At 45.8% G+C, this 19,460-nt stretch overlaps 1 protein-coding gene across 1 annotated transcript; it reads left to right on the top strand.

Moving 5' to 3' along the window:
* Window positions 1–1,428: 1,428 nt before the first annotated feature.
* On the top strand, window positions 1,429–18,930 carry LOC139576547 (calcium-activated potassium channel subunit alpha-1a-like). The gene is made up of 26 exons (XM_071402760.1): window positions 1,429–1,548; window positions 1,638–1,699; window positions 1,818–1,908; window positions 2,016–2,127; window positions 3,568–3,646; window positions 4,122–4,197; window positions 4,651–4,821; window positions 5,315–5,406; window positions 5,800–5,910; window positions 6,019–6,124; window positions 6,604–6,686; window positions 6,848–6,917; window positions 7,027–7,182; window positions 7,435–7,544; window positions 7,689–7,757; window positions 8,595–8,681; window positions 8,797–8,882; window positions 9,311–9,377; window positions 10,072–10,210; window positions 11,327–11,551; window positions 12,007–12,277; window positions 13,323–13,421; window positions 13,709–13,839; window positions 16,432–16,626; window positions 18,513–18,616; window positions 18,686–18,930. The coding sequence occupies exons 1-26, from the start codon at window positions 1,444–1,446 to the stop codon at window positions 18,813–18,815; spliced, it is 3,027 nt and encodes a 1,008-aa protein (XP_071258861.1). The 5' UTR covers window positions 1,429–1,443; the 3' UTR covers window positions 18,816–18,930.
* Window positions 18,931–19,460: the final 530 nt, after the last annotated feature.

The following is a 19,460-nucleotide window of genomic DNA, read 5'->3' on the forward strand; positions in this document are numbered from 1 at the left end:
TTGGCCAGAGCGTCCAGTGTGCGCTCCGAGAGCGAAACGCCCTGAATGTACGAATGGACACGAACGCCCAGAGCGCACTCCAGAGTGAATTTACGAACACACCCTTTGTGGCCATGGTAACTAGTGAAACCAAGATGGAGCGTGAGAGATTTTGGGCGACATTGTGCTAATGTTCTCTTATCTCAATACAGTTTTCAGTTACCAAAACTAAAATATGTTATGTGAAAACTCGTTGTCGTTCTTGCTCTCCTAAACTTTGGCAGAGTGGACTACGTTTTGTAGACTTTACTCTGTCAAAGGTTTGGAGCGAAAGAACGACAACGAGTTATTTCACACACGCACTTCACAAAGTAAGCGTGTGCAAATATGCTAGAACGCGCCAAAAGGATCTCACTAGCTCGGGCTTGGATCTACCAACCACATTGCCTGTTCTGCATACTATGATTCATATTTGGTTGTACTGTCCACCAATCATCATTCGGAACCCTTGTTATGAACCACGCCCACCGATCCTCGCGGGCTGGTTTGATGAAGACAAGCCTTGCCTTTCAGGTAGCTAGCTATCTGATGATCACAAATTGAATTACAATTCTTGTCAATTTAGGATTGTTATCAGATTTTGCAGCTAAATACTTCATATCTTGTAGTTATGTGGGACCTTAAAATTAGACTTTTAACCACAGAATCCTATTCGAGTTAGCTAAATTAGCTATCTGTGTAATAGCCAGCTAACTATCGTTAGCTAACTAGCTAACGTTCGTAACCTACAGTAACGTTAGTTAGCCATTATGTCGATCACAAAAACATACAAATTGGCATCTGCTGATTAGGGAGTTTACTGACACTTGTATGTAATGTAATGGTTTATTTTCTTTACCAATGATGTGATGCCATCATAGGGATACCACAATGTAACTGACAGCTAGCTAGTAGATGGAACAACCATTAATTCCACTATAACACAGGCCAAGTTAGACTAACACATTTTTCTTGGCCTCAAAAGGAAATGCAAAACTGATGGTGACTGCCTCCATTTACACCTACACCACCCCGCCCACCTTTGCCCCGCACATTCACTGGCACATCCCCATGGCCATGAAGATCCCCCACACTTACACTCCCATTTCCCACACCCACTGCCTCTACCGGGGGCACAGGCTGTGGTGGGCCTTCCTCCTCTCCTCCCTGTCTGTCTTCCTGGGGGGGCTGCTGGCCCTGCTGCTCTGGAAGGTTGCTCACAGAGGGTTCAATAGCATTGGGATTTTCAGACCCCGACGACAGCGCTGGGCACACAGACAGGTGAGGGGAAAAGGTGGAGAGGAAGAGAGTAGAGGGATGACGAAGGGAGAGTTATGTAAGCCTACATCTACAGTGTGACCACATGTCAATCTGGTGTGTACTGTGCCGGCCTATGAACAGGTAGAGTCTTGTCTTGTTATTGTGATGTTGCAGAGCATTAGTGTGCAGACAGATTTCAATCTGAGGAATGCCTTGAAGGAATGGGCGTTCTCTGTGATATCGGCTCAACATCTGCCTGGCAAAGTCCTAGTAAGTCACAAGACATGCAGGAAGAGTACTCTTATGTTTTTCTTCTTCAGTCCTGCTATTGTGTTTCTCACGCTTTCCTTCCTCAACAGATGGTGCTGATATTCTGTTTCAACATTGGCTCCATCCTGACCTATATCATCCTCTCTACTGAGTGAGTTGCATCATGATATCATGGTGATGGGATCAAAACAAAGTTTTGTTTGTTCACTAGAAAGGTCCAAGACAAAGAGCCAGAGGGAAACTAAAATGTCTTATCCCGCTCCTCTCAGCCCAGTAGAGTCCTGCATGAAAGAATACAGCATAGCTTTCCTCATTGATTTGAGCTTCAACATCTGCCACCTTCTGTATTTTGGGCTCAGGGTGAGGCAGTTAGCCAATAGGACACATACAAAATAATGTCATACATTATGGGTTTAGACAAAGCAGTGTGCATTACTCTGTCTTTCCTGTGTGTCATTGTTCACCAGTTTTTGGCGGCCCAGGATAAGCTGACGGTTTGGGTTGACTTGAGATCCCTGGTGGATTTTTTCACCATCACTCCTTCCTTAGTTACCCTGTTTTCCCGTCGAGCCTGGCTGGGTAAGACGCTCATACATGGGTCATTCCACAAAGAGTGCCTTTTGTGCCTCTGATATTTTAACTATAAATTGTATTTAACCAATATTGCATTTTGAAAGCCTGTTACTGTATATTAAATGAAGTGCTTTTTAAAATAGACCACATGGAGAATTCAATTAATCAGATTTTTTTTATATAAATAAAGACCAGAGGAGGCTGGTGGGATGAGCTATATGAGGACAGGCTCATTGTAATGGCTGGAAAGGAACAATGGAATATAATCAAACATATGGTTTCTCTATGTTTGATACCTTTCCATTATTCCATTCCAGCCATCACCATTAGCCTGTCCACCTATAGCTCCCCCCACCAGCCTCCTCTGACATACTTGCTAAAGTGCCAAAATTCAGCATTTTGACCATTCCCGCTTTGCACCCTCTGTCACTTCTAGGAAGATTCTAACCCACTTAACCCCAACATTTCTCCCAAGTTTTCACCGCCGTAAAGCCCTAGTTATTTTGTTTGCTTGACAAAGTAATCTCTGAAGATTATTATTTATTTAATGTCATTAGTGATTCATTTACGTTGGCCCCTCATTTTAAGGTCAACCCTGTTACGTGAACTGAACTCTCATTTTAATTTGGTGAAATAATTCCTTTTACAATATTTTTTTCAAAATAAACTTTGAACATCTAATAGGCAAAACATAGTGTAAAAGGAGGTTAGCTGGTTCTACTCTTTTTGTCCATTTTGTGGTAAAATAATGAGTTGGTCGAGCATAACATGTCAATCCAGTTACCCATAGATAGGCTAGATTTTTTTTTTTTTTTACAATTACCTTTTTTTTGTGAAGCTTGCAATTCAATTTCCACTCCCTGTTGCACACAACAAGCTTCCATTCGCCCTGTCACAATGGGATTTATGGCTGATTAATGATGAAATCGGCAACCGGTTACAGTCAACCCTGTAACTTTATTTGGCACTTACTATAGTATTTTTAATTTTTTATTTAACCTCTTGAGATGGGAAAACTTGTTGAATATAGGCATTATGACAAAATGTTAAAATTAGTTGAAATGAAAGTTGTTGTTTTTTTATACACTTCTCTAAAGGCACCGAATTGGTGGAACGACCCACATACAGTTGGCCTACACACTTATACGCCATCAAAGTTATGGGTAATTTAAAGCAACATGGGATGGGATGTTCAAAATCTCTCCCAATATTGGTTTTAATAACCAATATAAGCTTTTCATTATTATTATTATTATTGTATTTTTTCTTTTTCAAACTGAGTGTTGCAAGATTTTGGTAACTTTCCTAAAAGTTAGTGTTGCTTAGTGTTGCAAGATTTTGGTAACTTTCCTATAATTCCCAGGTTTTCCAGAAACACCATTTGGAAGATTTACTGGAATTTTGCAACCCTATAAGCTAATATATTATTTTGTATATCTGGCCCAGGTCTGAGGTTCATCAGAGCTCTGCACATACTGGAGTTACCAGTCGTTCTGCAGATTCTCAACGTCTTCAACAGCAACAGGTAACACAGCAACACATACGGTACATCTACATCAAGTTTAAAGTTTAAATGTCACATGCACAAGTACAGTGAAATGTCTTTCTTGCAAGCTCTAACCCCAACAATGCAGTAATCAATAACGATGTAATACTAAAAATAAGGTACAACAAAAACACACACGATCTATAAATAAGAAGAAAATGATAAAGTAATTAAGAATACTATATACAGGGTCCGTTCCAGTACCATATTTACAATGTGCAATTGCCATCAAATGTGCATCAAATAGAGGCCGGAACAGGGATGAAAAGTAGGATGTCCATTGACTTTCACATTTTCAGCATGTATGAGATACAAGCAATGTGACTTGTTTTAAATGCATGTCTGCCTGTTAATACAATTGAACTTTCTCTCACACACATTCTCTCTCTCACACATTCTCTCACTCCCATTCTCTCAGCCCCAGCTCACATTTTCTGTCACTCTGTATTCCCAGCACCACTCTGAAACTCTCCCGCCTGGTTGCCATCCTAACAGGCACACTGCTGACCTCAGCTGGTTTCATCCACCTGGTGTGTTTGTGTCATTTCCATTCATGTCTTGGTTCTCTCCACACTCTTTACATTCATAGAGAAATAAGCAAACCATTTTGATAGACAGTTGAGGCACTATTGCACTAATGTTGTAAATGTGTTTTTATGAGTAATTCATCTAATACTAAAATGAGTAATTCTGCTAACATTAAAGCTGGAATCCGTAGCGGTGAAACTGCAATGTTTGTTTGCGATATAACAACAAAGACAATACTTCAACAGCAAAAATTATGTTGGACATCATTGAACGCGCGATAGAATAGTAGAGTGTGTACTCAGATTTTTTTTTTTTACCACAATGCTGGATGCTCATCTCCTCCGTTTCATAAACAAAACTATAACAAATGGCCTGGGGCGACCAGTGGCACTGTTTCACCTTATGCAGATCTCAACTTTAACCAATCTCTCTCATGAGACCTGGTCTTGCTGCAGCTGGAGAACTCAGGTGACCCCTGGCTGGACTTCTCCAACCCCCAACCTCTCCACTACTTTGAGTGTGTTTACTTCCTGGTTGTTACCATGTCAACGGTGGGCTATGGTGACGTGGAGTTGAGGACGACCCTGGGACGCCTCTTCGTCATCATCTTCATCTTTATTGGACTGGTAAATCTCATAAGACAGTATTGACTCCCCCCATACAATGTAAAGCGTCTTTAAGCATAGGAAAGTGCTATGGAAATCCAATCCATGAAAGCTACTGTCTGCTTCCCGAATGGCACCCAATCCCCCTATATCAGGGATGCGGCCCGTGGCCCCCCATTTTGTAGGCCTGTGGATAAATTTCCAAAAATAAACAAATTAGCCCATGTCAGCTAACATTTTGGGGATTTTGCTTAGGGCACCCAAAAGGCTAGGTCTGGCTCTGACTGCATATCTGGGTATGGATGTAGGTACGCAGACCCGCAAACTACAGATTTTTTTCAAAGTTGCCCATCCCTGCCTTATATAGTGCACTACTTTTGAACAGGGCCCATAGGGTTCTGGTCAAAAGTAGTGCACTTCATAGGGAATATGGTGCCATTTGGGATGCAGTCACTGTCAGTGGTCCATTGAGGATGTGATTTAGATACACATCATGTCTCTCTGTCTCTCTCAGGGTCTGTTTGCCAACTTTGTCCCAGAGGTGGTTCAGATCATCATCAACAGGAAGAGGTTTGATGGTAGCTTCACGGGTGTCTCAGGCAAGACGTGAGTCATCTTTCTACAGTTTATGGGAGATGACCAAAATAAAACAGTTGGTGTAGTAGCAGCTACAAGGTACATCTTTATGTCACACAACATGATAATATATACTGGACCTAAACAAAAATGACTAAATCCTCCGTATATCTGATATAATGCTTCTTAGAACAAGAACGATCTATGTTAATGTTCCTCCCTGTGTGTGTGTGTGTGTGTGTGTGTGTGTGTGTGTGTGTGTGTGTGTGTGTGTGTGTGTGTGTGTGTGTGTGTGTGTGTGTGTGTGTGTGTGTGTGTGTGTGTGTGTGTGTGTGTGTGTGTGTGTGTGTGTGTGTGTGTGTGTGTGTGTGTGTGTGTGTGTGTGTGTGTGTGTGTGCGCGTGTGTGTGCGCGTGCCCGCTAGCCATGTGGTTGTGTGTGGTCACATCACTCTGAGCAGCGCCTCTGCCTTCATGAAAGATTTTCTACATGAGGACAGGGGAGAGGTCGACGTCAAGGTGCTCTTCCTGGGAAAGTGAGTCACAGCGTTACCTTTGAGCCCAACCTTGGCCCTCGTCAAATGTTGTGCACCACATAGGGATTAGGGTCCCGTTTCAGACACTGCTATCTCTGACTTTTCCAGCTTCCGTCCTAACCAGGAGCTGGAGGCGTTCTTCCTGAGGTGGTTCCTGAAGGTCACCTTCTACCAGGGCTCAGTGATGCAGAGGAGAGACCTGGAAAGAGTTAAGGTACTGGAGCCAAGTACAAACTCAGTTTGGATAATGGACGTACAACACATTTGACGCAACTGTTTTGATACAACAAGTTAGTGTGCACAAATATTATAACACACACCAATAGTGGGGACACCACACAATGGTTTTGTAATCATTTTTGTCCAGACAAACTCTTCGACTTGACTGAGTGTGCTACTGGACATACTACCATCTAGCAGTCGGATGCTAACATTAGCATTTGTACTCCAAGCCAGCTGTACACAGTTGTGGAATCTCGAGCAAGAAGCTAGCTTGTTCCTCCTGGAGCGACTGTTGGCTCTTAGATCTCAGGAAGGTAACACGTCACCACAGTGGCTAGAAGTTACTGGCTAGCCTCTGCTTACCACGTACAACTGGGAAGGGTACAGGAGGTACACAGGGATGCAGAGTAATGATGGTTTAGTGACTGTGGTACATGGTAGTACTGGCTTGATGCTATCCTCTGTGTGTAGATGCATAAAGCAGGAGCTTGCCTGATCATCTGTGACAGGTTCACCTCAGACCAGCATAAGGAGGACGCTGCCAATCTCATGAGGTAGGGAGGGCTCAGGTGCATGCACACATAGCTAGACATTCACACGCGCGCACACACACACGTTCACCTGCTCTCTCCCTTGTTATCCTTTCTGACACACAGCTAAAGATAAATAATAAGACAAAACAACATGTTTTAAGAGTGTGTTTGTCCTCTGTCAGGGTGATCTCCATCAAACAGTATTGTCCCAACACCAGGATTATAGTTCAGATGCTGAAGCACAACAGTAAGGTAGGCTGCCTGTCCCCGATGCCTATATACATCTTACAAACAAGTATGGCTATTGTTGCTAGATGATGTGTCATGTGTGTGTGTATGCACTTATGTGTGTGCTCCCAAGGCATTCCTGCAGAACGTGCCTAACTGGGACTGGAGTCGAGGTGATGCAGTGATCTGCCTGGCAGAGCTCAAACTGGGTTTCATGTCTCAGAGCTGCCTGGTGCCTGGCCTCTCCACGCTGTTGACCAACCTGTTCACCATGCAGAGTGAGATCGAGGTACGTCAACAATAAAGTGCACTATTCTGATCCCTTACTAAGTATTTGAAATTATTTTTGAAAGCAGAGCAGAGAGGGAGATGGGGGCACAGACAGGCTTGGCCGAGAGACATGGCGCCAACCCCTGTCGCCAGGGAGTATGTGGTCCGAAGTCAGGAGCTTTAACTGTTATACTAGACTCCATCACAGTGCTGTACTTTTTATCAGGTATCTCTGTTGCTACTGAATCTCTGTTGCCATTTTGTTTTACAGCAGGATGGAGACACCTGGCAGAACCTGTACAGAGAGGGCCTCTACAATGAGATCTACACAGAGCACCTGTCCCCCTCCTTCATAGGGATGTCCTTCGCTCAGGCCAGCAAGTCAGTTTGTCAGTCTGCTACAGAGAGACTAATCAGTGTTCTATTACTACAAACAAACATGATCTCTCTCTGTCTGTCTGCCTGTGTGCCTGTCTGCCTGTGTGCCTGTCTGCTTGTGTGCCTGTCTGCCTGTCTGTGTGTCAGGCTATGTTTCCTGAAGCTGAGGTTGCTGTTGATTGGGATTGAGTATCAGAGCGGAGACCAAGATTTCAAGTAAGTAACTAGTAGCAGTAGTAGTATTTGTATTTATTAAGGATCTCCACTCTTCCTGTAGTAGTAGTAGTAGTAGGAGTAACAGTAGTAGTAGCAGCAGTAGTAACAGTAGTAGTAGTAGCAGCAGCAGTAGTATTTGTATTTATTAAGGATCTCCACTCTTCCTGTAGTAGTAGTAGTAACAGTAGTAGTAGCAACAGTAGTAGTAGTCGTAGCAGCAGCAGTAGTATTTTATATTTATTAGGGGTCCCCACTCTTCCTGTAGTAGTAGTAGTAGTATTTGTATTTATTAAGGATCTCCACTCTTCCTGTAGTAGCAGCAGCAGCAGTAGCAGTAGTAGTAGTAGCAGCAGCAGCAAAGATTTTCAGAACTAAACCAAGATTGACCACAGCCAGTTGTTTCAAATGGGAGAAAATGAGCCATAGTGGGCAGAACATGCAAGGAGGGGGGTAGAGCCAAGCATGAGCTAGCGAGATCCTATTGGCACGTTCTAGCATTATCTGCATATTTCCGTTAGGGAACGCCTACTTAGTGAAGTGCGCATGTGCAATAACTCAATTCGCCTTTGCAGTCCTTCTTAACAACGCAATTAAAAAAAAAAAAACTACCATATTTAGTAGTGAGTGGAAATGCCAAGCAGATGCTTCACATTTATACAGTAAAATATCTGTTTCATTGTTCTATCTGTGGTAGTTGTAGCAGTGGTAGAGGCGGCAGTAGTAGTAGTAGACAGTCATTTTTATAATGCTTACAGGTATTTGAATATTTTACATATTAACTGTTGTTCTGTGGATGGGCTGCGGCCTACCTGTTAAAGTTGTTTTGTTGTTTCTCAGTGTGTTGGTGAATCCTCCCAGTCACATCAAAATAAAGCTGTGGACTCTGGGTTTCCTCATAGCCAGCAATGCCAGTGATGCCAGAAGGTACTGTGCCACTCTAATATTAGTTCATAAACTAGAGCCTTGACTCAAATACTTCTGTATGTAGGGAGTGGGAGTATTCACCTTAGTCATTTTTGCGTACCTGTGTGTTTGTCAGGGCGAGTATGTACTGCTCTGTGTGTCACAGAGACATCAAGGATTTGCCCAGGATGAGACCCTGCAGGTGCACTGAGCAGAAAGATGGTACGGCAACAATGCAATGACCAAGACAAGCCTTTTTACACTCGCAGACCTTTTTAGTACTAACCTCAGTTTCACAAGAAGCAAAGCAACTGAGACGGCATGTTGAGAGGTGCAGAGATGGTGCAGTCTCTAACTCCTCCACTAGGGGGAGTCCTCATCCCACTTTTCTCCACTGGGCTGAAAAATCTGTCTTTTCTTTAGGACCTATGTTAGTAGAAAGCACCAAGCGCCTCTGTCTGTCCTGTTCGCCTCATTACACATTTTCACGCCGAGCAGAGACTCAGAATGGCTGTCTGTCACCCTTCTATGTCTCTTATGAGCCTGTCTGTCACCTATGGGTGTGTCTGACCCGCAAGACTGTCTCTCACCCGTGTGTTTCTCATCTGTGCGTGTCATGTGCGTGCGTGTGTGTGTGTGTGTCCCATCAGTCTCATCTAACACCTCCGCCATGAGTCTAGGCTTCAGACGTCCATCACTGGGAGTTCTGCCCTTCAGGTGAGAAATCACAGCCTTCTACACAGGAATATGTTTGTTTTGAACATGCTGAGACAAATACTTAATTTAAAACTCACCACGATATATCGCACTGTCATTAGTGGAGGCTGCCTGGTGCGGGCGGGCGGGCAGGCTATGTCCTGGACAGCTGAGCACAGTGGAATAGCAGGCTGGGATTGACAGGCTGATTAATGGGCCGGCTCCCCAGCCGCCTCACTCAACCCATTCTGGGCATTAATATTGGGAGATCCTGTCAGAGGACAGAGAGGGAGGACAGAGAGGGAGGAGGAGAGAGGGGGGAGGAGAGAGCACGGTCAGAAGGTGAGTTAGTGAGCAGAATACAGATTAAATAAATTGTAGTTCCCTGCTCTCTCTCTCTTTATATCTCTGTCTCTCTTTCCTCTCTCTTCCCCACCATCCCTCTCACTCCTGTCTCCCTCTCTTTCTTTATCTCTCTCCGTCTATCCGGTCTCGTCACCACCCTTTTTATCTGTGATTCCACTACCCAAGTGAATACCTTTCATTTTCCCTTTTGTGCTCTTGACATCCAGAGTGGTTGGACAGTGTGTATGTAATATGTCTTTATGCATGAGTCTGTGTGTGCCTCTCCTGTCTTCTCTCCCTCCACCCTTTCTTCCCTACACTCTCTGAGGCTTGTGTTTGTTTGTGTGTGTGTGTGTGTCCTCTGCTGTAGCCCAGAGGGAGAGACTCTTCGAGAGAGGGAGTGTGTGTGGGAGCAGCAGCAGCAGCAGGAGGAGCAGCAGGAGGTGGGGCTGGACTCTACAGGACTGTTCCACTGGTGCCCACCTGTTCCCCTGAAGGACATCTCACTGGTAAGACTGGGACATGGACAGATAGGCAATTAGGCACTAATGGTGAGCGATTAACATATATTTTTTCTTCCGGTTATGAAACAACTAATTGACAGACGTCGGCTCAATTACTTGAATTCCATTTCGTTTATTTTTTGTGTGAGCCCAACGTGCCGTTTCTCTAGAGAGAAATCAAATAATTCACGAGAGAAATCAAGTCAAGAACTATGTGCAACTCTGGGCTGAAGGGAGTTGTAGTTTTCATTAAGCAAATATTCAACCTAGTTCAGCGCAGAAACGCGTTAATTAACTACAATGACCATAATCCATTGCGCCTGTTATTTCTGTCTCGGACACTAGCCTGCATGAGAGAGGAACGTACACAACACAACAAGAAGAGAGAGAGGGATAGAAACAGTGCTTCTACATCTGCATTGCTTGCAGTTTGGGGTTTTAGGCTGGGTTTCTGTATAGGACTTTGTGACATCTGCTGATGTAAAAATGGCTTTATAAATACATTTGATTTGATTGATTCCTGAAAGTGTGTGTTGTCTACTAGCAAAATGATTTGATCAGACAGCTCTGCAGCATATTTAAGCAGGCTAGACTAGCTGAATAGGATGACTGAAGACACTACAGTTTGGGGTGCACAGAGATAATGTTGTCTGGCTGGCTGAATGGCTGCTACTGACTGAACAGAGGTGAGATGGTCACTTTAAAAATCATCATCAAGTCATCAAATAAAATAGTAATTTACCCAACTGAAATTACTATGAAATAATTTCATATTTTTCTGTTGATGTCTACACAATGTGGACCTGACGGAGACAATGGAATATTTTCAATGTTTTGGCAATTGAATGTTCACTATATTTGGCTTTGGAATGTACATTTTTCAAAATGTTTTTTTTTTTTTAAGCCGAAATCAAAAACCGTGATCATTTTCTAAGAATCGAACCGAAACCGAACCGTCCTCAAAAAGTACTAATTGCTCAGCACTATTAGGAACACACTTACTGTCTCACACACTGGCACTAGCTTACTTGTACCTATCCAGCTAGAGTACATGCATGTAATAATAACATAATAAACATCACCAGTCATGCATTTGTCTGTGTCTGTGTGTATCCTCCTCAGACCAGACAGAGTGCCAGTACCCTGGCACTGCAGGACCACGTGGTGGTGTGTGTCTTTGGGGACGGGGGCTCCAGCCTGCTGGGCCTGGGGGACTTCATGATGCCGCTGAGGGCCAGCAGCCTGACGGCCCCAGAGCTGAGGACGGTCGTCTTCCTGGGAGACCCACACTACTTCAGCAGGGAGTGGGCCAACATACAATACTTCCCCAACATCTACTTCCTGCCTGTGAGTCTCTGGACATGTGGGAATACTCTATCATAGATCTGAAATCTATCCATTATTCTACAGAAACTTGACTTTTTGCTGACATACACGACAGGCATAGGTCAGGATCAGAGGAGGCTGGTGGTATGAGCTATAGGAGGACAGGCTTATTGCAATGGCTGGAATGGAATAAATGGAACGGGGGGGGGGGGTCCATATGTTTGATGTGCTTGATACCATTCCATTAATTCCATTCCAGTCATTACAATGAGCGCGTCCTCCTGTAGCTTCTCCCACCAGCCTCCACTGGTCAGGATACTCTATTCGCTAGAAGACCTAGTAAAGAGACTAACTAGGTAGAAGAGGTGTCTAGGACTATAGAACGTATCAGTCCTCTAGCCTTGCCTGACTCCCCCTGTCCCCTCACCCCATCCCTATTCTCATTCCGTCTCCCCCCTCCCCACTCTCTCCCCCAGGGCTCTCCTCTGTGTGGGGCAGACCTGCGTGCGTTGAGGGTGGAGCGCTGTGCCATGGTGGTGGTCCTCAGCTCTCTGTCCAGCTCCAGCGACATTGAGCCCTCCATGCAGGATAAGGAGACCATCCACTTCTGTGTCAACCTCTACCACATCCGCTTCAGCTCCGAGCCAGGCCCACGCTGCACACTCAGTCACACTCAAAGTCACGGCCACGGACAGGGGCTGGAGCTTGGTCATGGGTTTGGTGGTCATAACCGTGGTCCGAGCCACGGTCAGTGAGAGGGACCAGAGATGTTCATGGAGAATGTTCAGGGGGCTGGGAGAATGTTACTGTTAAATGTTTGTTGACTGCTTTAATATTCGATTAGTTGGCTTGGCTCGAGGCTGGACTGTCAGTGTGAGAGGAGAGATTGTGTGTGTGTGTGTGTTTATATTGTCTGTGAAGAGTGTGTGTGTCATGTCCGTGGTATGAGCACCATACAGATTGTGGTCAGACAGACAGACAGGGGCTGAGGGAAAGTCCTGAAGGCTGAGCAGAAGTGTTCCGGGAATTGTGTGAGCGAATGGCGTGTATGTGTGTGAACCTCAGCGTTTCTGTGTGTGTGTGTGTGTGTGTGCGCGTGCGTGTATGTGTGTGTGTGTGTGTGTGTGTGTGTGTGTGTGTGTGTACGCGACAGCCTGCCATAGAAGCTGACAGAAAATAAACATGTTCCAGTAATTAACCTTGACAGGCTCAATGTGTCGCCAACAGCAGAATGTGTTAATGACACAATTAATCCATAATTAAGGCATGCTGTCTCACTGGAGCCATACAGTGGCTGGACCGACCCGCCTGGGCTGCCAATCAATGACTGTTTATCTGCACTACAGGAGTGTGTGTGTGTGTGTGTGTGTGTGTGTGTGTGTGTGTGTGTGTGTGTGTGTGTGTGTGTGTGTGTGTGTGTGTGTGTGTGTGTGTGTGTGTGTGTGTGTGTGTGTGTGTGTGTGTGTGTGTGTGTTGAGGTTGGGTTATTTTTTTGTAGGGGACATTGGTGCATAATGTCCTAGTAATACACACTAATACCTGAAATGTTCACGTGTTTAGTGACAAAATAATCACTGTTTTACCAATCATGTTATGCAAATGCTTTTGGGAATCCCATTCGTTTGAAGGTTTTACCTTAGTTGATTACACTGACTGACTATAAGAGCGTCTGCTAAAATGACCAAAATGTAAAGTCAAAAGGGTATAGATGTGTATCACTGATTTATGCTTCTGTAGTTGCCGTGTTCAGCGTGTGCCATTGTAACAGTGTGTTATGTGTTGTGTTGTGCAGACACACTAGACTTTTCCCACGTCCCTACGATACCCGAGAAGGCTGAGGTCACCCCTGCACACAGCGCCGGCACCACTGTCCCTCTGCTGGTAGAGCTGGGTATTGTGCCTATTTCAATCCCTTGTGCTTTGCTACATCAAAACAGGGACAGGATTTATTTTTCTGACATTCCTGGTCTGGTCACATGGTCAGAGAAAACCAGGAAATACCATGTAGTTATAGGTGAATGGTGACAATTGATTAAAAAAATAATAATTAAAGTACAGTATTATTATTCACAGCGATCCCTGTTTAAACAAAAACTTTTAGACCAATCAGAAACTTTCACTGACCTCTATACTGACTGTACTGTAATTAGGCTACTAACTAGTCCCTTTCTCCCCCAGTGAACAGCTCTAACGTGTGCTTTGTGAATGAGGCGGACAGCCAAGAGGACTCCTCCAGCCTGACCCTGAGCCAGGCCTTCTCTGTAGGCTCCGTATTCTCTGTCAACCTACTGGACTCTCTCATGGCAGCCGTGAGTAGACAGAACAGAACACAACGGCCGAGTACTAAGTTGCACCCTATTTCCTATATAGTGCACTATTTTTGACCAGCTCTCCATAGGCATAGCCATAGCCATTTGGAAAGCATTCAATCCATAGCAATAGTAATTCATCAATAGTTGTACTACTTAGTTGCTTATAATAGTGCTATAATTCATGGCTTGAAAGTATTATTACCATTGGGACGCATGATACCAACAGGGCTCCGGGCAGCCGAGCGGAAATGGAGGAAAACTCGCCTCCCTGCGGACCTGGCATCCTTTCACTCCCTCCTCTCTACATTCTCCTCTTCTGTCTCTGCTGCTAAAGCCAATTTCTACCACTCTAAATTCCAAGCATCTGCCTCTAACCCTAGGAAGCTCTTTGCCACCTTCTCCTCCCTCCTGAATCCTCCTCCCCCTCCTCCCCCCTCCTCCCTCTCTGCTGATGACTTCGTCAACCATTTTGAAAAGAAGGTCGACGACATCCGATCCTCGTTGGCTAAGTCAAACGACACCGCTGGTTCTGCTCACACTGCCCGACCCTTGGCTTTGACCTCTTTCTCCCCTCTCTCTCCAGATGAAATCTCGCGTCTTGTGACGGCCGGCCGCCCAACAACCTGCCCGCTTGACCCTATCCCCTCCTCTCTTCTCCAGACCATTTCTGGAGACCTTCTCCCTTACCTCACCTCGCTCATCAACTCATCCTTGACCGCTGGCTACGTCCCTTCCGTCTTCAAGAGAGCGAGAGTTGCACCCCTTCTGAAAAAACCTACACTCGATCCCTCCGATGTCAACAACTACAGACCAGTATCCCTTCTTTCTTTTCTCTCCAAAACTCTTGAACGTGCCGTCCTTGGCCAGCTCTCCTGCTATCTCTCTCAGAATGACCTTCTTGATCCAAATCAGTCAGGTTTCAAGACTAGTCATTCAACTGAGACTGCTCTTCTCTGTGTCACGGAGGCGCTCCGCACTGCTAAAGCTAACTCTCTCTCCTCTGCTCTCATCCTTCTAGACCTATCGGCTGCCTTTGATACTGTGAACCATCAGATCCTCCTCTCCACCCTCTCCGAGCTGGGCATCTCCGGCGCGGCCCACGCTTGGATTGCGTCCTACCTGACAGGTCGCTCCTACCAGGTGGCGTGGCGAGAATCTGTCTCCGCACCACGTGCTCTCACCACTGGTGTCCCCCAGGGCTCTGTTCTAGGCCCTCTCCTATTCTCGCTATACACCAAGTCACTTGGCTCTGTCATATCCTCACATGGTCTCTCCTATCATTGCTATGCAGACGACACACAATTAATCTTCTCCTTTCCCCCCTCTGATAACCAGGTGGTGAATCGCATCTCTGCATGTCTGGCAGACATATCAGTGTGGATGACGGATCACCACCTCAAGCTGAACCTCGGCAAGACGGAGCTGCTCTTCCTCCCGGGGAAGGACTGCCCGTTCCATGATCTCGCCATCACGGTTGACAACTCCATTGTGTCCTCCTCCCAGAGTGCTAAGAACCTTGGCGTGATCCTGGACAACACCCTGTCGTTCTCAACTAACATCAAGGCGGTGACCCGTTCCTGTAGGTTCATGCTCTACAACATTCGCAGAGTACGACCCTGCCTCATGCAGGAAGCGGCGCAGGTCCTAATCCAGGCACTTGTCATCTCCCGTCTGGATTACTGCAACTCGCTGTTGGCTGGGCTCCCTGCCTGTGCCATTAAACCCCTACAACTCATCCAGAACGCCGCAGCCCGTCTGGTGTTCAACTTTCCCAAGTTCTCTCACGTCACCCCGCTCCTCCGCTCTCTCCACTGGCTTCCAGTTGAAGCTCGCATCCGCTACAAGACCATGGTGCTTGCCTACGGAGCTGTGAGGGGAACGGCAACTCCGTACCTTCAGGCTCTGATCAGGCCCTACACCCAAACAAGGGCACTGCGTTCATCCACCTCTGGCCTGCTCGCCTCCCTACCTCTGAGGAAGTACAGTTCCCGCTCAGCCCAGTCAAAACTGTTCGCTGCTCTGGCACCCCAATGGTGGAACAAACTCCCTCACGACGCCAGGTCAGCGGAGTCAATCACCACCTTCCGGAGACACCTGAAACCCCACCTCTTTAAGGAATACCTAGGATAGGATAAAGTAATCCTTCTAACCCCCCCCCCCCCCTTAAAAGAGTTAGATGCACTATTGTAAAGTGGTTGTTCCACTGGATATCATAAGGTGAATGCACCAATTTGTAAGTCGCTCTGGATAAGAGCGTCTGCTAAATGACTTAAATGTAAATGTAATACCACTTATGTTTTACTTTATCCATTATTCTCTTCTTAATGCTATAAGATCATGCATTTGGAGCACCAAAGATGGTGGACGATTGATAGCCTCCCCAAGATAGCTAGCTAACCAGTCAACTAACCTGAAAAACTGCCTGTATATTTTAACAGGGTGGGGGAACTCTATTTCTAGTTATTGGCCTTGGGTAGAACACACAGTGTCACTGTGAGCTGAGGGTTAGCTAACATAACCAATAACTAACCTGATCTGACCTTACCTCTAAGTGGTTGCCTGTCTGTTGTCTGTCTGTGTGGTGTGTAGACGTACTTCAACGCCAACGTGCCTGGTCTGATCTGTACGCTGGTGACGGGTGGCGACACCCCCTTACTGGAGGCCCAGCTGGCAGAGGACAACCAGCTGCGGGGAGGGGAGATGTCCATGAAGATGTGGGCGCTGCGCCAACGCTCCAAACTGGCACAGCTGGCACTGCAAGATGAGCCCCTCTGCAGCCTCGCTGTGAGTTTCTACTACTAACACACACAGACATACACTATATATACAAAAGTATGTGGACACTTCAAATTTGTGGATTTGGCGATTTCAACTGCACCCATTGCTGACAGGTGTATAAAATCGAGCACACAGCCATGCAATATCCATAGCCAAACATTGGCAGTAGAATGGCCCATACTGAAGAAGTCAATGACTTTCAACGTGCCACCTTTCCAACATGTAAGTTTGTCAAATTTGTGCCCTGCTAGAGCTGCCCTGGTCAACTGTAAGTGCTGTTATTGTGAAGTGGAAACGTTTAGGAACAACAACGGCTCAGGCACAAAGTGGTAGGTCACACAAGCTCACACGAGAACAGGACTGCTTCGGTTCATGGTTTGGCTAGGCCTGTCACCCCCTGATCTGTCTTGTGCTTGTCTCCACCCCCCACCAGGTACCCCCCATTTTCCTCATTGTCTCCTGTCTCCTTGTCTCCTGTATTTATACCTGCATTTTCTGTTTGTCTGTTGGCAGTTCGTCTTGTCTTGTCAGGTCATACCAGCGTGATTCCTGTTTTTCCTGTTGTTTTTTAGTCTTCCCGGTTCTGACCTTCTGCCTGTCCTGACCCTGTGCCCGCCTGCCGTCCTGTACCTGCCTGACTCTGACCTGGTTTACAAACCTCTGCCTGCCAACGACCTGCCTTTTGCCGGCCCCCTTTGTTATAATAAATATTCAGAGAATCGTACTATCCACATCTGGGTCTTATCCTGAGTCGTGATGAGGCCCCTTGGTTCCAGTGAAGGAAAATCTTAACGCTTCAGCATACAATGACATTCTAGACGAATCTGTGCTTCCAACTTTGTGGCAACAGTTTAGGGAAGGCCCTTTACTGTTTCAGCATGACAATACCCCTTTGCACAAAGCGAGGTCCATACAGAAATGGTTTGTCGAGATTGGTTTGGAAGAACTTGACTGGCCTGCACAGAGCCCTGACCTCAACCCCATCGAACACCTTTGGGATGAATTGGAACGCCGACTGTGAGCCAAGCCTAATCGCCCAACATTAGTGCCCGACCTCACTAATGTTCATGTGGCTGAATGGAAGCAAGCCCCCGCAGCAATGTTCCAACATCTAGTGGAAAGCCTTCCCAGAAGAGAAGACGATGTTATAGCAGCAAACGGGGGACCAAGTCCATGTTAATGCCCATGATTTTGGAATGAGATGTTGAATGAGCAGGGGTCCACATACTTTTGTTCATGCAGTATACACCTATATGGACACACATCTACACTGAGTGTACAAAACATTAGGAACAGTTGCTCTTTCTCTGACATAGATTGACCAGGTAAATCCAGGTGAAAGCTATGATTCCTTATTGATGTCACTTAAATCCACTTCAATCAGTGTCGATTAAGGAGAGGAGACAGGTTAAAGTAGTATTTTGTAAGCCTTGAGACAATGGAGACATTGTTTGTGCATGTGGGCCATTCAGAGGGGGAATGACTTGCCTAGTTAAATAAAAAATGGCTAAGACAAAAGAGTGCCTTTGAACTGGGGTTTAGTAGTAGAGGGCTCAACCGTTTCCCGTGCGGATCAAGAATGGTGCACCACCCAAAAGAACATCCAGCCAACTTGACACAACTGTGGGAAGCATTGGAGTCGACATGGGCCAGTATCCCTGTGGAATGCTTTCGACACCTCGTAGAGTCCATGCCCCGACGAATTGAAGCTGTTCTGAGGGAAAAGGGGGGGGGGGGGGGGACGACAACTCAAAATTAGGAAGGTGTTCCTAATGCTTTGTACCCTCAGTGCATATAGACACACACACACTAACCCACAGTGCATCGGTTCTAGAAACAGGCCCACCTACACAAACGTCCTAGTGATTCCCTATCATCCATATCCTCTGCAGTGTGAGGACTTCAAGGAGTTGTTCTGCCAGGCTCTGGACTCGTTGGAGATCCTGTGTTTTGGGCTGTATCGCCTGCTGGACCCTCCCAACCCCTCCATGAAGAGGTACACTACTTATGCTGCTGCTCTTCCCTCTGCTGTTGGCACACACTTACTGTACCACTGTCTCTGCAGGTTTGTAATCACCAACCCGTCAGCAGAGCTCCCGTTGTTGCCTTCAGACAGAGTCTTCTGCTCCGTACCCTTCCACCAGAGTCACCTGCTCACCCTGAGGAGAGCCAAGACCATCAGTCACCGCCTATGAACCTCCGCTACACCCCCGCCCTCTGCTTGGACACCACAAGATGAATTACTCCAAACGGAACACGATCAATTTGATTTACGTAAATCTCTTAATAAAGTCTTTATACATCTTTGAATGGAAATTCTTCTTTTTGCTGACACAGTACCCAACCACACCAACAAGCAAACACACTGGGAGTGCCTTGCTCAAGGGCACAATGGTGGTAGTTTAGATGAGAGATGATTTACAACCTGTATTGTGAGTGTTTCTTCTATACTGTACTGGTTATGAATATCAATGCCGTACAGTAGGAGACATGGCAGTGTTTGATAATGGCTATTATTGTTTGCATAGGGATGGTGACATGTTTTTATAATGTAGCTTTAGGTTGACATGTATGGTTTATTATACCCCTTTATTTAACTAGGCAAGTCAGTTAAGAACAAATTCTTATTTTCAATGACGGCCTAGGAACAGTGGGTTAACTGCCTTGTTCAGGGGCAGAACGACAGTTTTTTACCTTGTCAGCTCGGGGATTTGATCTTGCAACCTTTCGGTTATTATTCCAACGCTCTAACCACTAGGCTACCTGCCGCCCCAATGGTTTGTTTGTTTATGGTTTGTTTAAGTCAACATGCAAAAATAGAACTATATTTAAACTTCGGT

This window comes from Salvelinus alpinus, chromosome 5 (assembly GCF_045679555.1).
Source record: "Salvelinus alpinus chromosome 5, SLU_Salpinus.1, whole genome shotgun sequence".
NCBI lineage: Eukaryota > Metazoa > Chordata > Actinopteri > Salmoniformes > Salmonidae > Salvelinus > Salvelinus alpinus.

What these genes read in the sequence shown, in the direction of transcription:
- LOC139576547 (XM_071402760.1), top strand. Translation starts at nt 1,444, where the DNA reads ATGTTGCAGAGCATTAGTGTGCAGACAGATTTCAATCTGAGGAATGCC. An exon ending in AACGTCTTCAACAGCAACAG is followed by an intron (nt 3,647 to 4,121) that starts GTAACACAGCAA and finishes CTGTATTCCCAG; the next exon opens with CACCACTCTGAAACTCTCCC. An exon ending in AAGGTGCTCTTCCTGGGAAA is followed by an intron (nt 5,911 to 6,018) that starts GTGAGTCACAGC and finishes TGACTTTTCCAG; the next exon opens with CTTCCGTCCTAACCAGGAGC.